This window comes from Salvelinus fontinalis, chromosome 23, assembly GCF_029448725.1.
Source record: "Salvelinus fontinalis isolate EN_2023a chromosome 23, ASM2944872v1, whole genome shotgun sequence".
NCBI classification, from domain to species: Eukaryota; Metazoa; Chordata; class Actinopteri; order Salmoniformes; family Salmonidae; genus Salvelinus; species Salvelinus fontinalis.
In genome coordinates, this window is record NC_074687.1 from 36,432,176 (window position 1) to 36,450,157 (window position 17,982).

The following is a 17,982-nucleotide window of genomic DNA, read 5'->3' on the forward strand; positions in this document are numbered from 1 at the left end:
GCCTTTGAAGAGTTTTCATATTGGGAATCGTACTTTTTTTATTGAATGATGTTTTAAAATGTCATATATGTGAAACACTTTTTAAGAGGTTATGTATTTGGCTGTCCTAGAGAATTGATGTCTCGATCACCCTATGGCGTTTGAACATCCGTCACATGCTGTGGTGATATATGTGGCCCTCTCTAGTTTACACCCCACGTGTCATTATCATTTTTTGTGTTGACAGGTGAAAGAAAGCGATTTTCCTTCTTGCTTGACTACCGCAATGCACACAAGACTAGGCCTACCCATTTGCTAATACTCTGGGACAATCCAAAGGTGTATTATACAATGGTGTCACAGCTTTTTCTTCTATTATTTGGCTTCATTGCAATAGTGACTAGTATCGTTCTCTCTGGAGGCCGTATGTCACCACAGTGTAAGTGATCTGCATTGATTTTATTTGCTCATTTCTTTTTAATTGCGTGATTTGTTTCACTGGGGTAACTGGAGACAGTCACAACCTCACAATTCATGAAAAACATTTCCTGTCCTTTGTGAAGATTTCCTCATTAATAAAATATAGAAGAGGATGGAAAATAAATACTCCCAGCAACACACCACTAGAGGACTGCTTGTGGCTGAGAAGGAGACAACTGTGCCAAAAGTTTTCCTCTTCTGCAAGGGCACCGCACTAAAGGAAATGGAAATAGTGATCATATTGTTAATTAATTGTGTGTCCTTACATATGTTTAAACATGGATCTAATGAATTGCCTCTTATGCCTCAACACCACAGCAGCTAATGAAGTCAGTCAGTAGGGACCTAACGCAACAGCGTTTTATTAAGCTATGTCCGTCTCTCTCTCTCATAGACATAGGAATCTAGGTGTGCACCAGTGACTTGCATGGGGTGCTGCTTATTATTTGTGATTATCATGCTTTTCTGTCTCCAAAAATAGGATATAATCACTTATACTTTGAGACGGAACTCTCTGACTGAAATACAAAAGCGGCAGATACATCATTCGAAGCGACATTTCATACTCCGTCTTGGATCTGCAGTACTAATGGATCATTATGATGGATGTAATTGGGTTTGTATCAGGTAGACACTGACATTTTATGACAAAAGAAGTGAGTTTGAAAAGACTAATAAAACATGTAGGATCCCTGTCTGGATTCTCTTTAGTGATAGTCTGCACAGCTTACCTCTCTTCGTTGCTCACTCTTTAGCTTGTGTAAGTCCTGACTTTATGCTTAGAAGAAATGCCGGAGTTGACCTGAAATTTGATCATGTGTCTAATAATAAAACTGAAGGTGCAATCAGGGGTAGTGTGGGTGTCAAAGAGAGAGAGAGAACCATGTATCTTCAGCAGTAGACCCAGGCCAGGTGCCATGAGGTCTCATTCTAGAGCTGGGATTTAGACAGCATCATGTAGGTGTAGAGACTCTTACCACCCACTCCTGAGGAAACCCAAGAATTCATTGAATATGAAGATTCATTTTGATAGCTCATCTGACTGTCAACATCAGTTTCCTTGCCCTGAAATTGTATTGCATCCCTTTGTGATGCGATGTAGCAACGGAACCGACCTAAAGTATAAAACCATCTATTCCGTTCCATTAGATTGTTTTAGTTTTCTTCTCTGCCTATAGCTAAATCAGTGAGGTCTGAACTCGCCCCTCCTGGTGATGCACGCAGACCTCTGAGCAGGAGCGATTTAGCATGGTCTCCCAGTGCTATTTCACCCCACCACTGGAATGGATAAATGGGTTTATAATGGTTGTTTGCTCTCGGACTAATCTTTGTGGCCACTTCCACCACACAGGGACACGGGGTTAAGCAAATACAAATAAGTAATCTTATATCCTTTGTGATATGTGACCACAGTTGATAGAATCCTGGAATCCATTAATGTCCCTAGCTGTGGGGAAAGGTGAGGGTTGGATAGTCAAAGCTGTTAGAAGAAATTGCTTCTTTAATGAGCCCTGCCTTGCTAGAACACAAACCCAAACACATTAAGAATACATTCCTGATGTACTGTAGGTAGAGCCTGTGAAATAATGTCTTTACCTAATCTGCCGCCAGATTGAAGTCAGACATCGCAGCAAGAAAGCATTTGCTTTGTGTGTTTTATCGATGAAGTAAGGCAGCAGTGTGTGAAAACAGTGGTTGTGAACCTGTTACTCAGACATAATCATAATTCACCTGAATGGAATAACTTTTTCGCCATAAATTTGAACAAGATTTGTAAAAGAGTTGCGGAATATAGAGAGAAATGGGTTTCATAATGCCTGCTGGAGTCATTGCGTCGTCACATCCATTCCTTTTCTGATTTCAGAGCGGTTCAGCAGGTGATACTTTGTCCAGATCATGTTTGGGTTTTGTGGTAATCATGTGTTACCAACTTCTCAAACATGTGGTTTTACGAGGAGAAAATTGATGTTGACTGGAAGCAAGGATTTCCTCTACATATTTGTGGACAAAATCGTTGAAACACCCCTGTCAGCCTGCATTAGAGATCATTGGACAGATGCTCGGTTCAAAGACAATCCCCATGACATCCCTCACCCCATTAGTAACGGGATCCGTTGGAGAACGCCTCGCTATTGGGTTCTGCTGCAGAATTTCATTAGGACTAGCTGCTCTGTGCAATCACTGGTGCCCCTGAGAACGTAGGTTTTCTATGGCTAAAAATACCTTCTTATTATGAGCTATTATACAGTTACAACTGATAATTACATGTAGGATATGAAGAAAAATCTGATTAACACTTGCATTTATCTTTCTGTTTAGTACGTCAATTCAGTATAGGTTGCTATTCTGTGTTGCTGAAGGCAATGAACACTCATGTAGGTTTAATAAGCATGTGGAAATGCTAGATAATCGGCATAAACTATAAATGGATAGTTTCTGTCCAAACAGAATGCATGCCAGGACTCAAGTTTTTTGCTTTGAAGAACTACATCAGAATAGTGGTGCAGCTCAAAGGATATAATCAGTTTCTACCGATGTAATCGTTTCCTTCTATTTGTCTATTATCAGGTAAAACACAATTGTCATAAATTATGCCTAATTGCTAGATACATTTTTAATCAAACCCCAGTGAATTTGATCCAACTTTACAGCGGCGCTATTTCATAAGTTTCAATGGTATACTTTTAATGCACTTCAACAGTCTTTTGAACAGTGTGCAAGAGTTGTCTCTCCGATCCATATCCTCATGAGACTCATAGGATTACTGCTAGTCGCGAGGGGCCTTATTTTTGTCGTTCGACTGGGGAGGACGTCTTCTATGCAGATCGTTTTATCTGTCAATTAAATATTCATGAGGGTGTTTTAAAACGAGTCTATTTCCCCAGTGTTATCCCGAGATTAAAGGCAACCTGTGTCAGACCTCATCCAGTTGTAGACCTGAACATGATAGAAGTGCCGGTGGCGTCAGCGTTTGGGTTCACCCATTTAAATCTCCTCCAGACATACATTCAAACCAGCAATAACTACCTTCTTGCATGTTACATTTGATTTAACTATATTTGTATGCATTTCAAGTCAAATAGCCTGTCTGATCTATGAATCAGACAGAAAATCAAGTGTCTGTTGTTTTGTGTTTCTGCACAGCCAGAAAGAACAAAAGAACAAGTCTCCACAGAACATTGGTATCGGGAATGTGCTACTATCTGGTGTGGTGTGGCCATTTGAAAACTCTGTGAATGAATAGAGAGCTTTTAGGAAATAAATGGGTGTTTGGAAAGGCAATTACCATGTGCGCAAAGCTTTTATGGCTTGATAGAAAAAGATTTAACTCAGCCAATCTTGGAAGGTCTTTTTTTATGTGTATCATTGCTATGAATATTTCAAAAGAGCTGTGGATAGTCTCATCTGTTTCTCTCTGGTGTCTGTGTGTGTGTGTGTGCGTGCATGCGTACACGCACACCATGTGCATGCGCTCGTATGTGTGCTCAAGGACTTTTTTATCAGGACAAATTGTGACCAAGGAACAATATGCTTTCCCCTGCCCATTTTTTTCTACGGTGTCATATAACACCATTAGTTGGCTGAGTGAACCACAGATGAGCTATGCTTTACAGAATCCAAATTACATGAGAGCCATTTTTCATCTCAGGGATCTCTTCAGAGGTAAAGAGCCATACATGGGCCTTTTCACTTTCCTTATTTGTCCTTGTCTGCTGGAGCTTTTCTAGCAGATAGCCTCTATTTTAGGGGCAACAATTTCGATAGCTGAAAATAGGAGATTGTCTGAAGGACAGGGTTTTCCTTTTTGTGTGGTTGTATTACAATTTACTGTAATAGAGTGTTCAATTCAAATAAATGAACATGCCTCTAAAAAAATCTATGTTTATATTATTCAATTTCAGGAAAATACTGTCTTTCCTTTAGTGTGTTCATTTTGGAAGAAACTACTGTCACTAACAGCTCCCTCATCATCATTTTTGGCCTCCTGTCTCAAAATAGGACAAGATGGGCGCTATTTTCATGGCTGTGTGGTGATGATAACCAGATTTCATCCTGTTGGCCGGTGGCCTATCTCCATACTACAAAAGTGAAGCAGGGAGAGCTGAGCTTGGCACGCAGGAGCAGCAGCCCAGTCACAGTGGACCAGACTCTGTGCTCTCCTCATAAATGAGACTCATTAATTCTCCATGTAGGTAGAGAGCGCTACCGCGTTCCTCCTTCTCCTCAGAGACGCAGCACTGTGGCTAACTGCAATTTGACTGCCCTGTCCTGCCCTGCCCTGACTTGACCCAATCAGCATCACTGTCTTGGCTCCTTGCTAGCAGTACACACTACACCAGTCTCTCTCTGTCTCTTCACTCCTCTCTCTCTGTCTCTTCACTCCTCTCTCTCTGTCTCTTCACTCCTCTCTCTCTGTCTCTTCACTCCTCTCTCTCTGTCTCTTCACTCCTCTCTCTCTGTCTCTTCACTCCTCTCTCTCTCTCTCTCTCTCTCTCTCTCTTCACTCCTCTCTCTCTCTCTCTTCACTCCTCTCTCTCTCGCTCTCTCTCTTCACTCCTCTCTCTCTCTCTCTCTCTCTTCACTCCTCTCTCTCTCTCTCTCTTCACTCCTCTCTCTCTCTCTCTTCACTCCTCTCTCTCTCTCTCTCTCTTCACTCCTCTCTCTCTCTCTCTCTCTCTCTCTTCACTCCTCTCTCTCTCTCTCTCTCTTCACTCCTCTCTCTCTCTCTCTCTCTCTCTCTCTCTCTCTCTCTCTCTCTCTCTCTCTCTCTCTCTCTCTCTCTCTCTCTCTCTCTCTCTCTCTCTCTCTCTCTCTCTCTCTCTCTTTGGGGATTGTGTGAGATGAGGCGCTACATCCTGGGCTCCCTGTGTTTGTAGTGCCCATCTGATAAACATATCTTAACTCCACATGGCTGGGAAAGATTGCCATCTTCCCTTGTGCTGCTGAAGGCAACTCCATTCACTCTCTGCATGGGAGATCTGTGGAGGAGCTCACCACTGGCTGCTCTGACCTGGATTGTCACTTTTTGAACATTTGAATTTGAGTGTGTGACCGTTATTTTTCTCTACATCATACCTGAGACCTGCTGCATGCATTCAGATTACATATACATTATTAGCTTGGACACTGACATTGTTAGATTTAGCAATGTGTGTACGTTAAGCTTTGTTGACATACGTTCTTTGAATGTAACGTGTCATTGCCTTAAGACATCCGAATCCACATCCTATGAAAATATAAGGTGAACTTCATTTTGCTTGTGGATACTTCACAGACTGCAGCTAGGAAACCAAAAGAAACCTAGTTAGTGCCTGACTCCTGACCTTAGCCAGTGTGATGATGGATTTCTAACCCAGCATCACAGGCTATCTGCCGCCCCAGTGTAAACAAACACAAGTGCTCTTCAAAGGGCCGGCTTCAGACATAATTGGAAAGGAAATGGCACCAGAGATGACTGAGGTAACGTTGCCCAGCCAGCTCTTCTCCTTACCATTAGTAATAGCAGGTCCCCAAAGACCACTGTGGCCTCATTCTGCAAACATCTAAAGTAGTTATGGGAGACTGGGAATTTCACGATTATAACTTATTTGAAATCCAGAGAAATCATCAAAGCTTCCCTTTTTACATAATTTTATACAAGTAAGCAATGATTTCCAAACCAGTAATTTTAATGTTTATGGAAAATAATGCGTCAACAAATTGTTCATCTTGTTATGATTACAGTCATAGTTCTGCCATTTGAGCATGTTAATCAACAAATGTTCTCAAAAACAGCTTATTGAATGATGAAGAGGAGACTGTGGCAGCAAGCCAAAGGATTTGTATTACAATACAAAGCCGCATCATAGAACCAATTTTTAATGTATTTTAACAACAAATGACCTGTGATGTTGGGAAGGTTACACACCTGGGAAAAACATCATGGTAATGCATATCAATTTATGACTTGTGGTCAATGGTTTTCCATGCCCTAAATTAAATGATTACTTTATTCAGTAGATAAGTAATGACAGAGTAATTATGACAGTGTGTGGGTGGTGAGGTCCTATCCTGGGAGGTCTACTGGCTGAGACTGCCTGGGCATGACTGAGAAGTTCTACAAGAGCCCTAGAGCAGTGTTACCCAGGCCTCGCTGTTCCCCTATGGGGCTGCTAGCTGGCCAGGTCCCCATATGCCTGTGGATCTCCACTCCCACTCCAAACTGTCATTACACAGAGACAGACAGTCCCAGTCCCACATTGAACATGGATATCCCCCCAAGATAGAGCACAGCAGCTCTGTTCCATGACAACAACAATTAGCCCATGGTTTTGTAAAGGGCAACTCCGGAGGGCTAAGACCGCAATGAGAATCAGGAAATGTTCTTATACAGTATAATTAATAAGAAAGACAGTGTGATACTGTATGTGTGGCAATACTTCTGAATTGGACATCATTGATCTCTTGGTTCAAGGATCATATGATATTATTATAATTCCAGACCAGTGTGGGGTGATTAATATGCTGTAAGTAAATGCGGTGTTGTGATAATCATATACAGTACAGACATTGCCGTATGGTTTTAGTCTACACAGTGATATTAATGAGGTGGTGACCTTATAGCATCCGTGCCCGGAGCGAAAGTAAATAAGGCCTCAATGTGCTTCGCTTTGAGAAATTCCATTAAATCAACGACTGATCATCACTGTTCTTTTCATTTCGTATAACTCCATTTATATTGAATCTATTGAGTTGATCTACATAGAAATTGAATATACCCCCAGAAGCATTCATGATACATAATTATGTATTGCTGTGATTGGATGCGGTAATTTATTTCAAGTGCCAAACACATACAGTATAACAATTTGTTATGATGAGACGCTGTAATGAGATGCTGCTTCTTCCTTAGACAAGTATGACAGTTAATGATGAATATTGACAAATAGCAAATTATAAAGGTGTTTTGCATGTTGCATAAATATAAAAATACATTTTGCTGAAGTGATACATGAATTGTCTTCGTGATACCAAGGCAAAGCATTGAATACAAATGGAAGATAATCTGCTTTCTCTGGACACATAAGTCTTCCAACTCAAGCCTTTGGCAGTCATTGTGGCTAAATTCCTCTCTTTCTCTCTCTCTCTCGCACGCGTGCGTTCAATCTCTCGCTCTCACTCTCACTCTGTCTCTCTCTCGACAGATGCCATGTTGCTGGTGGCACAGAGGCTGGAGGGACCCTTCAACATCGAGTCTGTCATGGAACCCATTGATGTCAAGATTTCGGAGGCCATCATGAATATGCAAGATAACAGTGTCCAAGTCTCCTACAGGGTATGTCAACCAAATTAGTCAAACTGATTCCCAGAAGCCAACAAGGTGTCTTCCCAGAAAACCAAAATTGTTTCTGTGAAATTCCCGAACGCATTTGTTAGGAAAAAGTTCTCATAACCCAAAAACTGTCCGGTCGTGCTGATGACTGTGTAAAACATATGCCTGATGTTCCAAGAACACATTTAACCTGTTCTTCAAATAATTCCCAGAATGAGATACACTACCGTTCAAAAGTTTGGGGTCACTTAGAAATGTCCTTGTTTTTGAAAGAAAAGCACATTTTCTGTCCATTAAAATAACATCAAATTGATCAGAAATACAGTGTAGACATTGTTAATGTTGTAAATGACTATTGTAGCTGGAAACGACTGATTTTTTTAATGGAATATCTACATACTGTAGGTGTACAGAGGCTCGTTATAAGCAACCCTCACTCCTGTGTTCCAATGGCCTGTTGTGTTAGCTAATTCAAGTTTATCATTTTAAAAGGCTAATTGGTCATTAGAAAACCCTTTTGCAATTATGTTAGCACAGCTGAAAACTGTTGTCCTGATTTAAAGAAGCAATAAAACTGTCCTTCTTTAGACTAGTTTAGTATCTGGAGCATTAGCATTTGTGGGTTCGATTACAGGCTCAAAATGGCCAGGAACAAAGAACTTTCTCCTAAAACTAATCAGTCTATTCTTGTTCTGAGAAATGAAGGCTATTCCATGCGAGAAATTGCCAAGAAACTGAAGATCTCGTACAACGCTGTGTACTACTTAAAGGTTACCAGAACATTTACATCATTAGGTTGTGGGAACAGTGCGGGAACATTACAAGAGACACGTTTCGAAAACACAAAATATGCTCAGTTGTGATGACATTCATACAATGTTTTAAGTTAGGTTGCATAGGACAATCCTATAATGTTGTGAGAAGAACACCTGTTCTAAGTTATTTAAAGGTTCCCACACCATTTAAAGTATGGGAGTTGTCTGGGTATTTTGCAATAATATTATTGTGATATTTGCATAGGTTGCACAGAACATTCCCACAATGTTGCACGATGTTCTACAATTTCCAAATAAGTCATTTTATATGACTTTCATAGCATATTTGTTTTAGGTTTAACATAATAGTCCATTTCAATAACATTTCTAAAATGCAATATTTAAGTTTGACCTAATATTACCAAAACATTCTCAGCATGCAAATCTGTAGCTCCCTATAGCAGATTGGAACACATCCCCATTATGTTTCTCTGCAGATTTAATGGCAATTCTCATTTGAGGACTGTGTTGTAGGTGATATATGGCATTTTCATTTCATTCATAGGACATTTGAAGAGCATTTAATCATACAAACACCTACCGTATTTCTTACACTTCATATGTTTTCAATCTGCACATGTGGAGTACTTGGAACCTGCAATACTTGGATCCCAAGCCAGGTCTTTTATTCTCTACGCCACCAGGGAAGCTCTCTTACATATTTTTTTCATTATATAACCTTGGCAGTGTGGTCAATAATGAATTTTAGGCTTCCTGTTTAGCCTTCTTAGACATAACTAACCCAGGGAAGTACTGGTAACTGGGTTATTCACCATCACTTCTGCCATCCTCTGGGTTACTATTTACAAGACTATGAGTGCTGATCTAGGATCAGTTTTGCTTTTCAGATCATGACAAATAAGACAGGGGGGTCATATCAGGCGTCTCAAAGTAGGAATTATAACGGGTGCGTTTTTAAAAAGTTTAACAGCACATTTTTAGACAATATTTGATTCATTACAGTTAGTCTAAATTCTGCATTTCTGACTGGATTGCCCAAAAGTTATCATTAGGTTTCCAGGTAATGTAATAACACAATGTACCAGTAATGCAAACATCAGGTGAATGTTTTATACAAACATTGTGTAATCATCAGCACGACTGGACAGTCTTTATGTTATGAGAACATTTACCATAACTTAACAAATGTTCTGGGCACTTTCACAGACCCAATTTTGGTTTGCATAATTGGTACATTTTCTTATTACTGCTCCCGAGTGGCACAGCAGTCTAAGGCACTGCATCTCAATGCAAGAGGTGTCACTATAGTACCTGGTTCGAATCCAGGCTGTATCACATCTGGCCGTGATTGGGAGTCCCATAGGGTGGCACACAATTGGCCCAGCGTCGTCCGGGTTTGGCCAGTGTAGGCTGTCATTGTAAATAAGAATTTGTTCTTAACTGACTTGCCTAGTTAAATAAAGGTTAAATACATGGTTTTTTTTTCATAAATGTATTACATTACCGGGAAACTTAATGAGAACTTCAAATCATCAATTCAAATCAAATCAATATTAAGCTGATCCACACCCCCCCCCAAAAAAAATAAATAAAATAAAATAAAATAATTCAAATCAAATTTTATTGGTCACGTACACATATTTAGCAGATGTAATTTTGGGTGAAGCGAAATGCTTGTGTTCCTAACTCCAACAGTGCAGTAGTATCTAAAGTAAAAGATTGGAATTAAGCAATTTTTTGAGCAATGTTGGAGTGGCATTGACTAAAATACAGTAGAATAGAATACAGTATATACATACGAGATGAGTAAAGCAGTATGTAAACATTATTTAAACATTATTAAAGTGACTAGTGTTCCATTATTAAAGTGGCCAGTGATTCCAAATCTATGTATTAAGGGCAGCAGCCTCTAAGGTGCAGGGTTGCGTAACTGGGTGGAAGCATGGCTAGTGTTGGCTATTTAACAGTATGATGGCCTTAAGATGATTGATGATTGATGATTGAGTTGGAGGCATGCATGGCCACGCAGTCATGGGTGAACAGGGTGTACAGGAGGGGGCTGAGCACGCACCCTTGTGGGGCACCTGTGTTGAAGATCAGCAAAGTGGAGGTGTTGTTTCCTACCTTCACCACCTTGGGGCGGCTCCTCCAGGACCCAGTTGCACAGGGCGGGGTTCAGACCCAGGGCCCCGAGCTTAATGATGAGCTTGGGGGGTACTACGGTGCTGAATGATGAGCTTTAGTCAATGAACAGCATTCTTACATAGGTATTCCTCTTGTCTAGATGGGATAGGGCAGTGTGTAGTGTGATACCGATTGCATCGTCTGTGGCTTTATTGGGGTGGTAAGCAAATTGAAGTCGATCTAGGGTGTCAGGTAAGGTAAGGGAGAGGTGATATGATCCTTAACTAGGCTCTCAAAGCACTGATACGGGGCGATAATAATTTAGTTCAGTTACCTTTGCTTTCTTGGGTACAGGAACAATGGTGGACATCTTGAAGCAAGTGGGGACAGCAGAATGGGATAGGGAGAGATTGAATATGTCCGTAAACACTCCAGCCAGCTGGTCTGCGCATGCTCTGAGGATGCGTCTAGGGATGTCGTCTGGACCGGTAGCCTTGCGAGGGTTAACACATTTAAATGTCTTACTCACGTTGGCCATGGAGAACGAGAGCCCACAGTCCTTGCTAGCAGGCCGAAGAAGGTGTTTAGTTTGTCAGGAAGCAAGACGCCGGTGCCCGGGACGTGGCTGGTTTTTCCTTTGTAGTCCGTGATTGTCTGTAGATCCTGCCACATACGTCTCGTGTCTGTGCCGTTGAATTGCGACTCCACTTTGTCTCTATACTGACGTTTTGCCTGTTTGATTGCCTTACGGAGGGAATAACTACACTGTTTGCATTCGACCATATTCCCAGTCACCTTGACATGGTTGCGGTGGTTCGCGCTATCAGTTTTGCGCGAATGCTGCCATCTATCCACAGTTTCTGGTTTGGGTAGGTTTTATTAGCCACAGTGGGTAAAACATCTCCTATACACTTCCTGATGAACTCAGTCATATCCCTGTATTCGTCCATTTTATTCTCAGAAGCTACCCGGAACCTATCCCAGTCTGCGTGATCAAAACAATCATTGGAACATGGATTGCGATTGGTCAGTCCAGCGTTGAATAGACCTTAGCACTGCAAATGGAATCATGATCAGATTTGTCAGAGGGAGGGCAGGGGGAGGGCCTTAGACTTTTAGAAAAGTTGAGTAGCAGTGGTCCAATGTTTTACCAGCGCAAGTATTACAGTCAATGTGATGGTAGAACTTCGGTCGTGTTTTCTTCAAATTTGCTTTGTTAAAATCCCCAGCTACAATAAATGTGGCCTCAGGATATGTGGTTTCCAGTTTGCATAAAGTCCAGTGTAGTTATTTGAGGTCCTTCGTCTTATCGGCTTGAGGGGGAATATACACGGCTGTGACTATAACCAAAGGTAATTATCTTTGGAGGTAATACCGTTGGCATTTGATTGTGAGTTATTCTCGGTCGGGTGAACAAAAGGACTTGAGTTTCTGTATGTATCACAATCACTCCATGAGTGTTTAATCATGAAACATACACCCCCGCCTTTCTTCTTCCTGGAGAGTTCTCTATTCCTGTCTGCGCTATGTACTGAGAACCCAGATGGCTGTATGGACGGCAACAGTATATCCCTAGAGAGCCATGTTTCCGTGAAACAGAGTATGCTACAATCCCTGATGTCTTTCTGGAAGGAGATCCTCGCCCTGAGCTCCTCTACATTATTATTCAGAGATTGAACATTAGCGAGTGATATACTTGGAAGCGGTAGATGGTCTGCACGCTTCCTGAGTTGGAACTTTTGAGGAATGTTCTGTGGTGGTTGTTACAGATGTTGTGCACAACATTTTAGTGAATGCTAGAACAATAGAGTCCATTAACACACTAATTACACGTTTATGGCATTACAGACTTAATGTGGGAGTAGAGAACAAGGGAAGGATGGCACGTCTGTATTCTGTCACGTACAGTTCATATTTGAAAACCAACTGGATCATGTTTTAGGTGTGTATTGCTACCCATTCTAATTATATCACATTTTAGGTCTTTGTATTTGAATTACATGTTTCCCTATGGTCAGATAATCTTAGTTCAACTAACAGTAGTTAATGTGTTTCCAGTGTTTTACTGTATTTTACTTTGCCCACAAAATTGTAGTCATTGCAAAAAAAATGAAGTGGTTGTGAAGAGATTCTTCAGCCTACGCAATGTGGGGTGCTTGCTCTCGTTCAAGACTAAATGCTCTGTTGGCTTTCTCACGATGCAGATGCAGCTTTGTTTATCTCTAAAGTATATGTGGTGAATTGCCCATAATCCATTAAAAAGTTAACTCCATGATATTATATATGGCTGGTCTTGCACAAGTTGAAAAACCTGTCGGCTCTGGTTAGATCAATGTGACTTTGAGCACTGTCATGTTGGTAATATGGGGGCTGTAGGATCCACAAGGCCTTAACAAAACATTGTGTTTTCCCTCTTTTCCACATCCCAAGTAATTCTAGCTCCTCTTGCAGTCCAACAGTTGGATGTCCTTCTCTGTGTAATTGCAGGTTTTTCAAGGCTGCGGCCAACCAAAGCCCTCAGGAATGGGCGGCAGGTCTACTCGGGGCGTCTCGGACGTGTTCAACGCCCGCTTCAGGCCCTACAGCCCAGAGGAGCGGCCCACCACTGCAGCTGGCACCAGCCTGGACAGACTGGTAAGGAAAAGCAGAGACACACACAGCCCACTCACAGCCCACAGGACCACTGCTTCAGAGTAAACATCATTTGTCTTTCTGCCTTGACACTGTTTATTAAAGCTGGTGATTTGCCATGGTAGGGCCCCCGGAGCCGGAAATTAATTATTTGTGCTCGTCCTCCGTTCAGGCCTCACTCACTCTCTCTATATCGATCCGTGTTTGTTAACAAATCATCAGCTTTACCCGGGAGGGCAAAGAGAAGTGTGCAGCATCCTGTGCCCTTCCTGTCTATGTGTACCTTACAAATTAGACAGAAAAGATTCATGGAATTTGTGAGATTGACAAAGTCAGGTGTTTGCTGTATAAAGTAAACCTTTGCTTTCGATCAGATTAGCTTTGTTTTGTTTCATTAGATCTTGTTTTTCCGATTTTCATCTCATACAACCTTGACAGTGACACCTAACTTGATGTTTTGCTAAGGGTAGAGGTCAACATATAGCTGACAGTCCAATTCAGGTGAGGGACATTTCTCATCATGGATTATCCTTACTACAGTCCCCCCCCCCCCCCCCCCTCTCTCTCTCTCTCTCTCTCTCTCTCTCTCTTTCTCGCGCTCTCTCTCTCTCTCTCTCGCTCTCTCTCACTCGCTCTCTCTCTCTCGCTCTCGCTCTCTCTCTCTCTCTCTCTCCCCCCCGCTCTCTCTTTCTGCATGCAGATGGTAATGTGAGAGCCAGGAGTTAAGGCTTGTCAAATTGACCGATTTGAAAAGTCTGTCACTATCATGCAGTGCAATATTTGTAGGAGACCAAAAACCAAGGTTAAATATGTCTCTCTCAATAATCCTCAAACACTTCATTTTGATTGTAGTCAATATTATTTGACCAGTTTCTCACAGCAGAAAAATAGTCCTGCTGCAACAGGAAATGTGAATTATTAGGTGGATTATAATTAATGGACGTTTTTGTAGGGGTTGATACATTTTTTGTTAGTGCAAATCAACTCTGCCATTATTTAAAGGAAATTATAAACTTTAGAAGCCTTTTTAAACTTTGAATACACCATACGTTTGCATTTCCTGCTGATCATATTAAAATCCTACACCTGTATAATATTCAACCACATACAGTACCTTCTTTTCATTGGGACCGCACTATTTTAATTATGGACTCAATAGAAAGTCAACACATTATTTTGTAACTCAGGAAAATAATATCCTTAAATGAATTGAGAAAATAATGTGCTGCGTGGCTTCGGGCTAAAGCCAGAATCCCATTATAAGAAAATATAAATGTTCTTCCATCAATTTCATTAATGAATAGTAATTATGATTTCCCTTAACTTTGTTCCTCCTCTTAGCTCTTTTTGAAGGACTCTGATGTCTTTGGATGTATGCATTTGGATGTAATGTCTTTGTGTACCTCCCTCGTTCCTCCTCCACTGTCTTACTTTATTTAATTAAAATGCTTCTCTTTCCCATTGCTATGCTGCTTACCAGAGGACTGTCTGGAGTGCAATGCAACACAGTGTAAGCTTTATGAATTCTACTCTTAACCTAAATCAGTTTGTGTGGGGCCCTTTTGTCACATCTTGTTTCCTATGCCATACTCCCTAATGTTTTGTCACTAAATAAGAAGAATTACAGACTCATAGTTTCCATAGACGAGGTATGGTTGTATATTACCTGGCAACTACTGTTGTAAACAAGTACAGTGACATCCAAAGCCCAACGGTAAACCTGATATATATTCCATCTCAGCCACTGTCTCAGACACTACTCCCAAAAGAGTCAACTTTCAAATAACCTTTTCTATGTTATTACGGAGTAGTCTGTGTTTGATTTACAAAGCAATGTATTTGTGGAGCTGTTGAGACCTTGATCATGGCCTCAGTGTTTTATGGTCTTCCGTAACAATATTGGCTGTTAAACATTGCATTAGTAGTCAGGTGTACCACCAAGACCGGTGCTATAGACGAGGGAGTTGAAGGAGCTGCGGTTCCTTCAGGTAGTGAGGACTCTTCCCTAGAGGCCGGTCCATGTTTTTCCTCCCTTACCCACTATATCTATACAGACACATCAGAGACCTCACATTGCCTTAGCTAATGGAGTCAACTCCTGGAGGAGCCCAGGCAATAACCAGGTGACCTACTCCATCAGAGCTTGGCAGAGGAGAACTCTGAGAGGGGTGTTGGTTGGTGGTGGTGGTGGTGTCTGGGCGGTTGCTCAAATGGCAGACAGAGTGAAATGAGGCCTCCAGACTGCCTCATGAATAACTGGGCAATTAGCCCGCTTGGAGATTCCCTCTAGATGTTGAGTTGAGTGACAGAGGTTGATTATGGACATCTGACGGCTGGACAAGGACACCTGATGAGGGTCTCCGTTATGAGGATCCATGTGCACTGTAGTCAAGGGGTGTCGAGTTCTCTGCTGTGCTGGCTGGTTCACAGTCGGTTTCTACTGGCTCCACAAAAAGTTGCTAGAGTACAGTAGCTTTCTAGAGACAGCCGTCCTCTCTCAGTTTCATGATACCATAGAGTTCTTTCAATAATAAAGCTGTGAACTGTAGTGGTGGTGGCGAGAGGCTGAATGTTAAAGTAAAGTCTGACTATAAAAAGTTCTGTTAACTCATATCCAAGTAATGTTGTTGACTCGTCCTATACTCGTATTTGTGGCCAAAGCATAAATTGGAGGAAATATTGTTCCAAAACCCCACCTCAAACTTGTATCTCAAACAGACAGTTTAAAAAATGCTTGGCTATTTCCTCATAGAACATGATGTCATCTCCCTGAGAAGGATGAGCTGGCCAATCAGCGGTCTAAAGTAGGATGAGCTTGCCAATCAGCGGTCTATTTGCATTCATATTTTTAATAACCGGTATACACCCAAACCATTTTATTGTTGGGGTACACCTACACCATTTCAACAGAGAAAAGCTGATTTTTAACAGTCGGAAGTTTACATACACTTGGGTTGGAGTCATTAAAACTCGTTTTTCAACCACTCAACAAATTTCTTGTTAACAAACTATAGTTTTGGCAAGTCGGTTAGGACATCTACTTTGTGCATGACATAAGTCATTTTTCCAACAATTGTTTGCAGACAGATTATTTAACTTATAATTCACTGTATCACAATTCCAGTGGGTCAGAAGTTTACATACACTAAGTTGACTGTGCCTTTAAACAGCTTGGAAAATTCCAGAAAATTATGTCATGGCTTTAGAAGCTTCTAAATAGGCTAATTGACATCATTTGAGTCAATTGGAGTTGTACCTGTGGATGTATTTCAAGGCCTATCTTCAAACTCAGTGCCTCTTTGCTTGACATCATGGGAAAATTAAAAGAAATCAGCCAAGACCTCAGAAAGAAAATTGTAGACCTCCACAAGTCTGGTTCATCATTGGGAGCAATTTCTCAAATGCCTGAAGGTACCACGTTCATCTGTACAAACAATAGTACGCAAGTATAAACACCATGGGACTACGCAGCCGTCATACCACTCAGGAAGGAGACGCGTTCTGTTTCCTAGAGAGGAACGTACTTTGGTGCGAAAAGTGCAAATCAATCCCAGAACAACAGCAAAGGACCTTGTGAAGATGCTGGCGAAAACAGGTACAAAAGTACCTATATCCACAGTAAAACGAGTCCTATATCGACATAACCTGAAAGGCCGCTCAGCAAGGAAGAAGCCACTGCTCCAAAACCGCCATAAAAAAGCAAGACTATGGTTTGCAACTGCACATTGGGACAAAGATCGTACTTTTTGGAGAAATATCCTATGATCTGATGAAACAAAAATAGAACTGTTTATCCTTAATGACCATCGTTATGTTTGGAGGGAAAAGGTGGATGCTTGCAAAACGAAGAACACCATCCCAACCGTGAAGCAAGGGGGTGGCAGCATCATGTTGTGGGGGTGCTTTGCTGCAGGAGGGACGAGTGCACTTCACAAAATAGATGGCATCATCAGGGAAATTATCTGGATATATTGAAGCAACATCTCAAGACATCAGCCAGGAAGTTAAAGCTTGGTTGCAAATGGGTCTTCCAAATGGACAATGACCCTAAGCATACTTCCAAAGTTGTGGCAAAATGGCTTAAGGACAACAATGTGGAGTGGCCATCACAAAGCCCTGAACTCAATCCTATAGAACATTTGTGGCCAAAACTGAAAAAGCGTGTGCGAGCAAGGAGGCCTACAAACCTGACTCAGTTACACCAGCTCTGTCAGGAGGAATGGGCCAGAATTCACCCAACTTATTGTGGGAAGCTTGTGGAAGGCTATCCGAAGCATTAGACCCACGTTAAACAATTTAAAGGCAATGCTACCAAGTATTAATTGATTGTATGTACACTTCTGACCCACTGGGAATGTGATGAAAGTAATAAAAGCTGAAATAAATCATTCTCTCTGCTATTATTCTGACATTTCACATTCTTAAAATAAACTGGTGATCCTAACTGACCTAAGATAGGGAATTTTTACTAGGATTAAATGTCATGAATTGTGAATAACTGAGTATAAATGTATTTGGCAAAGGTGTATGTAAACTTCCAACTTCAACTGTAATTAATTATCATTATTTGGAAGGAAAACTATTTCAGTTATATTGTAAATCATTACAGGTCATATTTAATAGAAATCTGGAAACACTGGGCAGTTACTTTAAGCAGACACACCGGTGTGTGTTTATTTG

The 17,982-nt window shown here is 41.2% G+C and overlaps 1 protein-coding gene across 2 annotated transcripts in view; it reads left to right on the forward strand.

The window, feature by feature from the left end:
• Positions 1-17,982, forward strand: part of LOC129821213 (glypican-6-like) — a 113,863-nt gene that overhangs the window by 69,871 nt on the left and 26,010 nt on the right. The window contains exons 5-7 of one of the 2 annotated variants that reach the window (XM_055878594.1): positions 7,644-7,774; positions 13,159-13,305; positions 14,783-14,812. In XM_055878594.1, coding sequence (XP_055734569.1) covers positions 7,644-7,774; positions 13,159-13,305; positions 14,783-14,812 — 308 coding nt within the window. The remainder of the gene's footprint in view (positions 1-7,643; positions 7,775-13,158; positions 13,306-14,782; positions 14,813-17,982) is intronic. The other variant, XM_055878595.1, reaches the window with a different exon arrangement.